The 12,617-nt window shown below is 44.3% G+C and overlaps 1 protein-coding gene across 1 annotated transcript in view; it reads left to right on the top strand.

Annotated features, from left to right (window-relative positions):
- Positions 1 to 3,825: 3,825 nt before the first annotated feature.
- The window catches only part of HMCN1 (hemicentin 1), a 206,988-nt gene continuing 198,196 nt past the window's right edge, over positions 3,826 to 12,617 (top strand). The window contains exon 1 of the mRNA XM_059822131.1: positions 3,826 to 4,093. Coding sequence (XP_059678114.1) covers positions 3,826 to 4,093 — 268 coding nt within the window. The remainder of the gene's footprint in view (positions 4,094 to 12,617) is intronic.

The raw sequence follows: 12,617 nt of genomic DNA, 5'->3' as shown, positions 1-12,617 counted from the left end.
ATTTTGCCACATGTAACCAAAGATTAATCTGTCAGTCCTTTCTCTTTTCTGCTCCTTGTTCGTCTTTCCTTGCAGATCTGTTAGCAGCAGCTTTAGTGAGCTGCCTTACCTGGTTTCAGGCTCCTCAGCATACCTGCTAATTCCGGTTATAGCATTCCTCTTCTAGGATGGCTTTTTAACCCTATCCTTCCCAAAAGCAGCATAGGTTCTACCAGCACACTACTCCAAAGCACAGAATTTGAGACCCAAAACATTATTTTCAGTTTCAGAGCAGTGAATGGCTTTGATAAACACCAAGTTGTACCTCTCCTATTCAGGACTAGAGTGTCTATATACATAAAATACAAAGACAGGACTAAAGACTGGCTAAGACAACACTCTGTCTGTGAACTGGAGAGATCTTACTATACAATACATACACTTCTCACAGAGAGAGCCAAAGCCAGACACTCAAAGCAAACAGCAATGCCTCCCTTCTTTTCCACAACAACTAATCAAGTCCAAACAAAGAAAAGAAAAAAGGAGGGATGGGACTTTGAGGAGGAGTGGGAATAAAAGCTCTAAACGTATATGGAGTTCCAGAGGAAAAAAATACCGTCAAATGTTTGTGACAAAACAGTTCAGAGTATCTGGTATACGTGCAGAACTTGCTGAGCAGAAAAGAGGTGTCGTGAGAAAGAGCTCTGGTAGATGCAGCCTGCTGAGAGTGGTCCATGGGATCCCAGGAGGAGGATCTGTTTTGGTAGCAGCAGTTTACTCTGTAATTAGAGAGTAGCATCAGCTTTAAAAACAATCATTTTTATATTCTCCTTCAGATGGAAACTTCAGTTTTTGAAGTGGATGCTTGTTTACTATGAATGAGAAAGAAACTGGCAACTCTTTCTTCATTAGCAGCCATGGGATAATCGTAATTTTTGGCTGCAAATTACAAAATGGAGCAGATTCAGACACAAGCCCAAAGGGTGAAAAGTACTTTATCTCCTTCCCAATCTTCTAAACGAGTATGTTTTCCCCGCAGTGTACAAAATTTACGCTTTTTGTATTTGAGACAAGCTAGGAAAAGAGGAGTTAAATGACTTAACTCTTCACTCCACCTCATCCAATAATTTACAACTATTCAGGATAAATATATAGTCCAGATGGGTAACACTTTGCTCACACTCAGCGTGGCGGTATATGAGTGTGGTGGGAAGAAATCAGACAATCAGGTCCACATCTGTTGAATCCTTCTTTGCTACCAAATTGCATAAACAAAATGTCAAATTCCAGCCCCAAAACAGGCATGAAAAGAATATCAAGGTGAAGCTAGAAACGCCCAAAATTAGGAAGTAAGTGTCAAAGACAGCTGTAATATCTGTACATACAAAAGAGATGCCGAGACTCTACTGGAAACCGTGAAGGTGGTAGCCCGCTGTGGCAAAGCCAGGTCTGTGGGGAGGTGGGGGGACCTCTCCCCGCCGGCTGTACCCCAACCCAGCTCCCCTTCCCTCCCCCTGGCCCCGGCCCCCCATCCTGATGGTCTCCAGGTGTTTCTGCTACACTGTGCTTTGACAGTGGCATAGGCCTGACCTCGGAGTGTTTGTGCTTAGTTATTATTCTGGCATGCTGTCAAAACTGTACTGTAGAGCATGTCCGAAGGAAGATGGTGACTTTTTTTTTTCAATAGATGATTCTTTGGCAAACTATGAAAATAATTTCATTGGAGAAGAAAAAAAAAAAATCGTTCCTCTTGCTACAGGGCTTTCTTCCTGCAAATTTCAAAGGCCTGCTGTGAATAATAGTGTTAGAGCTTCCAAGCTTCAAGGGTATTTTATAGCGGAAAGTGTTAGGCAACCAAAATAAATATGTTTCCACTGTTAGGAAATTAAGATTTTTCTTTATGTTGTACCTTAAAAGCCATGTTAAATGACCTTTTTTTTTTTGAGATGCAGCACTATGTGTCCAAGAGGGTTATTTTTTTTCATAGAGGCACTAGGTTTGTTCTAGCTTGTTTACATCTAAATGGGAAATAATTTAAGACAGAAAGAACATGATGGCTTTCTTTGTGAGGAAAAATGTAGCAGGAATTCATCTTCATAAAGGACTGAAGGAAACCCTTAAATCCGAGTGCTGCCAGTCTCCAGGGTGTTCAAAATACGGATTACTATTTTACGGCTTGAACGCATCTCTACTTACAAGATTTGTGAATATTTTTGACAAACCTGGTCCGAGTTTTCTGCTAGCAGAGTTACAGATGAGGCAAGTTTTCCATGGTTTGGTGTTTTATTGCGAATGCTTTGCACAGCTCTGGTTATGTGCTTCCTTCTCATGACATCAGTGCTGAAGGGGAGAAAGAATGTAAACATCTGTTTTTTATAATTCAATTCCAGGCTTATAACTTGATTAGGATAAGCAATGTTTCTACATGATTAATTTTCCATTCACAACACGATGGTTGTGAGCGCGCAGTTTTAGCACCAATTTTAAGATTAGTAAAATAAGGGGGGAAACTAATGAGGTAAATTCTGCTTCGTGCTCTACCTTTCCGAGCTGCACCAGATGCCGTGCACTTCATCCACCTCTCTCATCCCACTGAAAACAAAGGATGCGATATCCCTCCCACTCGGTGTTTAACGCGATGTCCCGTTGCTCCTCGCAGCGCGTGGTGCAGCCGATGGGAAGGGAAGCTTGTGGTAGCGGCACTGAGGTGAGCCGGAGCAACGTGGATTCCGCTCCTGGCTCTCCCCCCAGTCCTTGGCCTTGGGTCAGCCACCTAGGATGGGATTTTCAAAGGTATTTATGTGCCTGCTGGGACGCAGCTTCATCCTTAAACAACTAAGCAGCTCTGAAATATATAGCCTTTCATCTCTTCCACCGCCTGAGTGGGGTTAAACCACCGCTCTGGCCGCTTGCTTTCTTTTCGTCGTTGTCCAGTCTTATTCTTGCACCAGGGACCCGCCTGTGCCTGGAGCCGGGGTCCTGATCACATTTTGGGGTCTTTTCTACCCACTTGAGTAGTCACCGTAAGAATACTTTCATAGGAGCGGAGGCTGGCGGGGACCTCGGGAGGTCCAGCCTCCGGGTTTCAGGTAGTAGCTGTGGAAGTGTAACCGAAGCGAGGGGAGAACCAGGGCGGCAGTGAACGTAGGAGCGATTTCAGCCTCGTATCATGCGTTTATCGTAATAGAACAGTAAATACACTCAGCGTCCTCCTAGGGATGAGCTCGAGTCTGCACCACCGTCCTCCCCGCCCCGGCAGGTGCGGGCCCAGACCCCAGGTCCGTGACGGGCAGGTCTGTACCTCAGCCCCCGGCCCCCCCCCTTCCCGCCATGAGGCTCTCCCGCGGGGCTGGGCGCCCGCCGGGGCCGGGGCGGAGCGGGGAGGCAGCAGGCGGCCAGGTGCGAGGGGCGGCCCCGGCCCCGGCCCGCCCCGCTAAGGGCCGCCGCGGGAGGGGGCCCGGAGGTGAGGGCGAGGGGCTGCGGCGGGCCGCGGGAGGCGGGGCCGGGGCTGGGGCTGGGCCGGGGCGGGCGCCGCCTCAGTCCGCAGCCGGGGCTCCTGAGGCGGCAGCCCCAGCCCCAGCCGCGCCGGCAGCAGCTCCCGCAGCCCGCGGCATGGACGGGGCTCAGCCTTCTCCCTCGGGGCGGCGCTGCCCCAGCCCTGCCCGATAAGAAAGGCGGAGCGGGGCCGCAGCCGCGCGCAGACAAAAGCTGCGGCGCTTCCTGCCCTCCGCGCTGAGGGGAGCGGAGCGGAGCGGGCGGTGGGCGCCGGTCCGTGCGCTCCTGCGGACGAGGCGTTGCAAGCGCCTTTCTCGGCCGCCGCGGGAACTGCGCAGGCTGCCGGGGAAAATGGCTTTCCGCGGGGGCAGCGGAGCGTGGGGAGCGGGTCTGGGCGCGCTGCTGCTGCTCGCCCTGTTCCCCCGCGCTGCGGCCGAGCCCGGCGGCGAGGCGGTGCCGGAGGGAGCCTCCACCCTGGCCTTCGTCTTTGATGTCACCGGCTCCATGTACGACGACCTGGTGCAAGTTATCGAGGGAGCATCCAAGATCCTGGAAACGTCGCTAAAAAGACCCAAGAGACCGCTTTACAACTTCGCGTTGGTGCCTTTCCACGATCCAGGTAGGGGTTTCTCCCTGGAGGGGCCGGGCGGGGGCCCCGCGGCCGTCCCCCGGGGCGCCAAGCGCGGCCGGCGCCGGGGTGGGCGCGGGGACAGGGAGGAGAGCCGGGGAGCCCGGGAAGGGCAGCGGAGGAGGTCCCGCTCGGGGCTGGCTGTGTGAAACGGTGGGCTTCCTGCGCTTCCAGGGGACTGGAGCGTAGGTATTTCTGTCACATCCTAGCCGTGCTGGCCACACGGGTCTCCGCTGCGGTCACTTGCCAGGAGCGAGTAACGTTTTCTGAACCCCCTCCCTGTCTCCGTGCAGACAAATACCAGCAGAGCTTCCAAAAGCCTTCAGGATAAACTGAAGTGGACTCTAAGTGCACTGTATGCACCAAAGAGTAGTTGAGGGGGTCAAATACACCTCTTAATAATTCTAATATGAGCTGAAGTGGCTTCAGGGACCTTCTCTCCTAGTAGAGAAGGCATAGACTAGTAACGAAGCTACAAAGTTTTTTTAGTGCCCTTCTGTGGGAATACACTTACGAAAATACATAATGCAGTTGCACTTTTCCTCTGGTCTTGTCCCACGTTTGCATTCAGAACCTTGCACTGAAATGATCCAGAAGCTTTACGTGGTTTGGGTTCTTGTCTTTTTTTCCCTGATTCTACCTTTTTTCTTTCTGCAGTACATCATGTGTTCCTCTCTTTCAGCATCTGTTTTCTATTCCCTTCCTATCCCTTTTCTCTGGCTTTCTTCCTCTTGCCTTGTCAAATATCTGCTGGTGACTTGAAGAGGAAATACGAACAGGATGCCCCAGGCTGGTGATGCATGCTCTACTATGCCATAAAAACTCCTTTTTAAAAAAAGAAAAAAAAAAAAGAAAAAAAAAATCAAGGGAGTGGGAAAAAGCCCTTGAAAATTACCTTTCTGGTTCTAGTTTCCATGTACTATCTCAAAAGATGATATTCCAGAAGTCAATTCTTTAAGAGTTCAATTTTTGCAGGTATGTCATCAAATGAAAACAGACACCCCTTCTATTTCCCCCAGTCATGGATACTTCTGCCGACTAGATATGTGTTTGCCATTGTTATAAATGCCTTAAACCAAATGCTTGGAAAATTAGAGAAAAACTTGTCTTTGCAAATTTTGTCATTTTGTTATCGATAAGCTTGTATAGGTTCTCTATTTTTTTTCTTACAGAGTCCATCATTGTGGTATCAGAGTGTCCTATCACAAAAGGGTCTGTTTACGTACCTGTTTTCACCTTTGGTGTCACTTTCTTCTTTTTTTTTTTTTCTTCTTTCCCTCTTTACCTTTTTGTTATTTTTATGGAACAAAAACATATGGGACTTAAAAAGCATCAGGCCACAGAAGTAAGCAAGAAGGAAAAGACTTTGGTCAAGCGTAGAGCCCAGAACTCTTTGGTATCCTTCTGGAAAACCAAGCTGGTAGCTCCCCTTGGAGCTCTTTCTCCTTGGATGGGGAAGAAAATCAACATGATGGCTTGGGAGTGTTTTGTTTTTATTTTCTCTCCATGATCACAGTTTATACATCTTCCCTTTCTGCTCACCAAAGTGATTCACTATAAGAATGGATAGTTCTCTTTTTCAGAGGGCTTGGGTATCTACACCAACCATGAGAGCAAGAAGATGATCTTGCGTGGTACACTTTTAGTTTGCAGGTTTGTGTGGATGGTCCTTTGTTCTTGTGCATCCTCGGTAGAAAGAAGTTCTAGCTTTCTATCACTGGTAGTTCCAAAGCTTAGCTTTCATCACAGGCCACTTCCAAATCCTTTGCTTCAGTAGCCACTTTCTTTCTTTCTTGTCCCACATACTTTATCTTCCTCATTCAGTTTTTCTGCCGCACTTTTTCTCCATTCCTTTTCTCCAATCTCCTCGACCTTCTTGCTTCTACTGGCTCTCCAGGGTCTTTGTTTCTGTTACAGACCGATTCCTTTAATCATGCTTTGCTGTACCACCGCCATCTTGCTCTGTACATACCTCACTAGCAACAAATCTGCTGCCACCTTCCTCTGCTTGATTCACATTTTTTCCCCTCACAGACTTCTTGCTTCCTTGCCTCCTCCCCTGTTCCCTCTCTTTCCGCAGGAGATCCCTTTCCTTGGCAAAGGTTAGATTTCATTCAGTAGGGTGACTGAAACTTAAACCTGCAGAGAGCTGACCTATACAACAAAGAGCTGCTGGCAAACATACATTGGTGTATCCTGTTACATGTCTCTATGTGGAAGTCCAACTTCCCTGCACAGCCAGAGGGGGCCTTACTTTTTAGCATGATGGATAACTTGTTATGTCATAAAGCTGTTTGAAAGCGGACAATGTATAATTTTAAACTTCATTTTGTCTTAATTTCTGGAAACTATTTCTCTATGTCTTTCTTAGAGTTAGAAGGACACACCACAGTCTAGTGTCTTGAATTTTATGGATGTAGCAGTTCAGACTGCTGGTAATCTGGTATCTTATATCTGATGATGACCAAGCCTCGGCACTTGAAAAGAAAATGCAAGAAATACTGTTGTGACCAGTTCTTCAACATCTTTTTTGAATCTATAGAGAAGTAACTTTTCTCAAAAATCTAATAAAAAATATTGCTTGGCTTGTATTTCACAATGTCCGATTCATTTACCTAGCGTTGTTCCTTCTGAAGACAGCTCAACTAAATTGATAAGCATGAGATTATTTCCCGCCCCCCCCCAGGTTGTCTGGTTATTTGCTCAACTGATAATTCTTCTTCAAAAAAGAACTTTATATGTAGCTGCCCCACAGACAAATTTTCATGACGTTTTTGTGAGGTACTGTGGTCCATGAGGCCAATGGGATTCCACAAGGAGCGCAACATACGTCTGGACCTCAGCTCCAAGGAGCTTCTCTTTATACAAAGCTGTCCTGATCCAGCTACATTGTTTATTGATAGGTAATTTACAGTTTAAAGCTGGTGTGGATTTGGCTTTTGTTTCCCTAATTTTTGCTGCACAGTGTGTGCTGAACAGTGCCCCAGGCATTCACTCTGCAGTACTGCTTGATTAGCACTGATCAGCTCAAGTGCTTTCTAAGCACCATAAAGAGTTGTTGACAAGGAGAGTGTATTCACCAAAACCGTACAAGAATCTGGAAGAGTCCTTGACATCACACAAGGTACATCTAAATTAGAAATAATTTGAGTTCTTTAAAAATCCTCCTATATTCTACTGGACTACATAGTTACCAAAGTGTTGCATATTAATGCTGCATTGTGATATGCCAGCACATCGTGGTCTTTGATGGTGGATTTAAATGTAGCGTTATGACTACTGCAATGGTATTTTGCTCAGACTATGGTATTTTGGTAAAACAGTAATAATTAACAAGTATTTTTTTTTAGTCTCAAACCTGAGGTTTTTGGCATAGCCCAAACTTACGACCTACACAAAAAATTTCTAGTGGGTTTCACATTCTGATACCGCTGTACCATCTGGTGGTATGCTGAGATGTCCATTTTGAAAAAGCCTTTTGTTTTGGATTCCGCTTCATGTGTGAGCATGTGCAATGCTTTAACAGATGACAGGAATTTTTCTATTGTGGTTTTTCAATGCCTAAACATGATCACAGAACTTTTGTAGGTAGTGGAAAGGGCTGTTGACAAAGAAATCTCTTGCCAGACTTGTGTTCAGTGGAAAAACTGAAGAAAAAAAAAATAGAAATAAAAATGTCCCAAATTAAGAAGAGTTGGCACAGGAAAATTTTGAATTGGAGCTAAAGGTTAAGAGCAGCAAATGCTTTTGTAGTTGCGTGCTGTGGGTCCTGATCTCCTACTAACTGACTCCCATTGTATCCTGTGGAAATGGGGTTGGACTCAGAATGTCTTTATTTAACATCTGTGGCCAGCTTTTCTATTTTTTCTTCATGCCATTAAGGAATTTTGGAATGGAAAATAAGCCTAAGAGGACAAATTCATCCCTAGTATTTTTCTGTAAAGCTAATGGAATTATACCAGCAATAACTTTGACTCCGCGTGATTTAATCAAGCATTCCTTTAGTGTGAATGACTATTTTATAGACCAAACTCCAGTGGTTAATTTTAATTACAAGAAAAATGAAGGGAATATATAACCTCTGGACTTCCTAGTGCACAGGATGGTATTGGCCTGTTAATACTCTGCATGTCTACAGATCTCTGAAAGGAGCATCTCTTAACCCTTTTCAGACAGGCAATATATTGCCTATGTGAGAAAAGGGAAAACCTTAATGCTGCTTTGTTCAGATGGGAAAATAGTATTGAACTTAAGTCATCCACCTAGGGTCACATAGTAAATGTGCAGGAGAACTAGAAATACAATATTTTTTTTTTTTCTCCTTGATCCCACTCCTCTTTTTTTGAGAGTAAAGCTCATTATATCATGGAGTAAAGGCACATAATTATGTTTAACTTTATAACCTGGGGTTTACTTTATTTAACAGACTTGCAATGCTGTACCCATAACAACAGTTAGGCTGCTGAGCCACATACTAGTTTGGAACAAGTGCGGAAGGTCATATGAAAGGTCTGAGAACTTTAGTTTTTGCATGTTGGATAGATTTTGTTGGTTTTTTTTTTTTAGAACTTACAAAGAACAAGAAATAATGGTTTTACCAGAGGAGAAACATAATAAATTAAAGTTAGGCTATTAATGGAATTAAAATTTTTCATACTTACTGATATAAAAAGTATTGTGGTTATACAAATGGATAATAAAGGGAGATGGAAAGCTGTGTGCAGAAATGCAGAAGTATAAATCTTCCTTTATGTGTAAACTTCTGCCTTGAAAAAGACGCTTATGAACGATGAAGAATAAATTGTCCTCCGACTGTAGCAATAAAACCTCCACTCCTGCTTACCTGAAATCATTCCTGTTTTTAATTCGACTGCTGTGGCTGCATGGTCGGACTTCCCAATACGAGCCACCACTTTGTCATTTCCCTACCTACAGGTAAACGGTATCGCTGCCTCTGCACCGAAACAGCAGGTTTCTGACATCGGACTCTCCCGATAGCTTTTCTCCAACATGTTGCCCTGTGCTTACCCTTTTGCATTCTTCTGTCACTTGAGGTCTTTGGCCTCAGGCTTTACTCTCAGATTTATGGCTGTCTGTTAAATTTCAGGCAAAGGCTGAATGTATATAAATCAGTTGTCCGAAACCTTTTCCCATTTGGGAGAAGATGAATGGTCCTTCTGGTATAGCCTGAAAAAGAACGTCATTGTCTTCAGGATTCCCTCTGGTTCCTTTGGGTGGGCGAAGAAATGCTTCAAGACTTGGTATTAGTTTTACTAAACAACAGCAACGTGGCTGTGGAGAAACTGGCACTAGTTTCCAAAGCAGGGGGGACAAGTTTAAGGGAAATGCGGTATTTTGTACTGGTATCTGAGTTTGCCGGCACCACAGAGGCAGAGTTTGTATGAGGGATGTGGGCAGCCCGAGAAAAGTCTGGGAGCTCCTGCGGTGTGCCAGTCCCTTACAGTTCTCATTCTGGGGGTTGTGTAGACCTGTTGGTGTCATTGCATTTGTGGGTAAAGCAATAGCACTTGTTTGAGGCTGGTCTGTTACAAGCCATGCTGTTGTCTGACATGAACTTCCTTAGTGCTTTGGTGGGTGACATTCAACACTGTGTGAGTGTAATACAGTGTTTTTAACTGAGTTTTGAGAACACTGTGATGATGATGAACTATGGGGGGTTAGAGAAGAGGCAGGCAGAGGGATATTGCCAGTGTTTTACAGTATATCTTTTGCTTAAGAAAGAGAAAGATTGAGTGGGTTGTTACTGTGTGCACGTGTCCTGGACAGACCTCAAGTCAATCTGTTGTATTCTGCAAACCACACCGTGAGATGGAAATGGGAAACTGCCCATTGAGAACTGAGGGCTTGGTGGACTCTGGGTAGCTCTGCTTGTCTTTGGGCAGTAGCTCTTCCTGTCCACATTCAGCGGTCTCCTTACCTTCCTCAGTAGGTAAAACGGTTTGAAAGCTGTCTAATATTTGAACTAGACAAATTGTTAGGTTGGCAAGGAGGAATAAACTGCTTGGCAATTAAGTTCCTACAGGCAAATGTTTTGCAGACACTGGGTACTTACCAAAATCCCATAGTTCTTAAAGGAAGGAAAGAGAAGAGTTGCCCCCTACTCTGTTTGGCAAGAGTAGGGTCAGAAGAAAGAAAATTACTCTTTTCACTTAATTCAAATAGCCTTCTTATTTTGATAGTTGAGTGGGTTTCATATTATTCTCAAAATACAAAGTGGGAAAAAAATTGCTAATTTAACAAGCCCAATCTCCCTGTTCTGGTCCAGTAGCTCTACTGATGCATCAGAGTATCAGGTTAAAGTTGTCATGGCTGATCTTTGAGTAGCGTTCTTTGGTGGCCTCAAATTTCTGAAAATCCCATCTGAAAAACTCAAGGTTGTGTAAGGTTTTTTTGGGTTTGTTTTGTTTTGGACTTCCTTAGATATATAGTGACAGCAATAATGAGTCCATGTCCATGTTTTGTGTTTTTCTTTCACATTTTAGGAGACGCAATGTGAATTTACAACTGTTCAGTGCTGTCTTGGTACATCTGAAGACAAATGATAAGGCAGAACTGGGCATAATAACTGTTAAATCTGTCTTTTTGTGCTGTAACTGTTGAAGTGTTACTATTGCTTATTATTTCACCGTTGACAATTTCAGCAGGAAATACTCTGTTTCCTTAAGGCTCAAATACTGCCTCTTTATTGTTGTTACTACTACTACTAAGTTTTATTGCTGCTGTCATCAGTTGAATGACAATCACCAATACTATATAATAGTGAACAACTTGATAAGGATAAAGTCTAAAGCACCTAAAGTTTAAAGCAGTCTAAAGCACAGATATCTTCCATCTCTGTTGAGACTTCTATGATAACAGTACTGACTGTCTGTGAAATAAGTGTTTTGAAACCTTATTGTCATCCTTAATGGAGACATTGTGATATCTATAAAATCAATTCTATGTGATTACACGGCTGTTTTCTTGATCCTCTGGAAGGATTTATCTGGGGTCCCTCTAATAGTAGCTGTTTATATAGATTACAGAAGACAGTACTGACAGTGCCAGAAGCTCCAAAATCTGTGAGACAGCCAAAATGTTGTGACATCATCCAAAAGCCTACTAGACCATCACTTACAACTTATTTTTCTACTGTCTTAACTCTGTCTGTCCGGCCCTGGAGGTATGCACAATGAGAAGCCACTCATCACTGTTCTCGGGGCCATCAGTGTAGAAGTGTAGGTGTACATGACAAAATGCACATTTAACGAGCAGCACAAATCCACACAGTGACAGTACGAAGCTCTGGTTGGTCTTTCGGCTGCTGCTGCTCTGCATGAAAAGGTTTGTCTCTCGCTTCCCATTAGAGGTTGCTGCCCCATTATTTCTGCTACTTTAACTATGTGCTGATTGATCTCAAAGTAAATATCATACAATACTGAACCAGATTAGAAAGTGATCAAGCTGGTGCCGGTTAAACTGAAAAAAAAACCCAGTGAACCCTTGCCCCAGATAAAAAGTGGCTGTACGGCATATTTCACCATGTCCTGAATTACCCAAGCAGTGAATATGGTTTAATCCCTCTGAAACACGGTGTGGAAGGAGGATCTGCTGAAGCTGTATTCCGTGCCTGCCTGGGCAGCTGAGGACTGTGCTTTCTCCTCCTTGTGAAGCAGGGAACGGTAGTTACTCTCATCTGAGGTAGCAATGTCTGATAACTGGGAGCAGTGGGGAGAAGGTAGATACCAACAGTGTAAGAGCTGAATTTGTAGTCTTCTGCCTTCCTCCATTCTCCTTCCCCTCTTCCCCCCACTTTCCATTTAGTTCTCAAAAGTTGCTGTAGTTTGTGTTTCCACATGGTCACGTACAGAAGCCAAGTTAATCCTATTCACGGCAATAATTGTTTAACAGTAGGCCACATTGGCTACCAGTCTTGATGGGAGCTCTATGGTATGGAAAGAAAAGAGACATTTCTGATCATGTAGGCATCTACTGAATTGGTTTAAATGGCCACAAATCAAATTTCTAATGATTTATAAAAAGCAGATATTTGATGCAGACCCTCAAGTGCTTTTAAGCTGTGACTAAGCTGTCCCTCTCCGAGACTGATACATTCTGTCTCTTTCTCATCTGGAGAAAACAGTTATTTTCTGAGAGTGCACGGTAATGGAATGAATAAGGAGGCAGAAATATTATACACATCTTTATCTCACTTTAACCGAGGCAGTAGTGTTCATTGTAAGATGAACTGTCAGTGAAGTATACAGAGGGAGGTTGACAAGGAGGCTAACCAGAGAATATTTGCCTCTTGAAATGCCAACCTCACTCTTTTAAAGGGGCAGTACCAGAAGGTAACTATAAAAACCAATGCCTTCTGTGGTGGGGAAGTAACAGCGAATGCCTCTACTGAAGAGGGGATCTTGAGTTCTCGGAGGAGAAAGAAGGCAAAAACCCCAAGAACTGAAGACTGCTGAGACTGAGACTCCGTGATCCTTAATCCTTGCTTCATGTGCAG

The sequence above is a fragment of the Gavia stellata genome, chromosome 10 (genome assembly GCF_030936135.1).
Source record: "Gavia stellata isolate bGavSte3 chromosome 10, bGavSte3.hap2, whole genome shotgun sequence".
NCBI lineage: Eukaryota > Metazoa > Chordata > Aves > Gaviiformes > Gaviidae > Gavia > Gavia stellata.
Note: the sequence above shows the minus strand (reverse complement) of the source record. Positions and strands in the feature narration are given on the sequence as shown.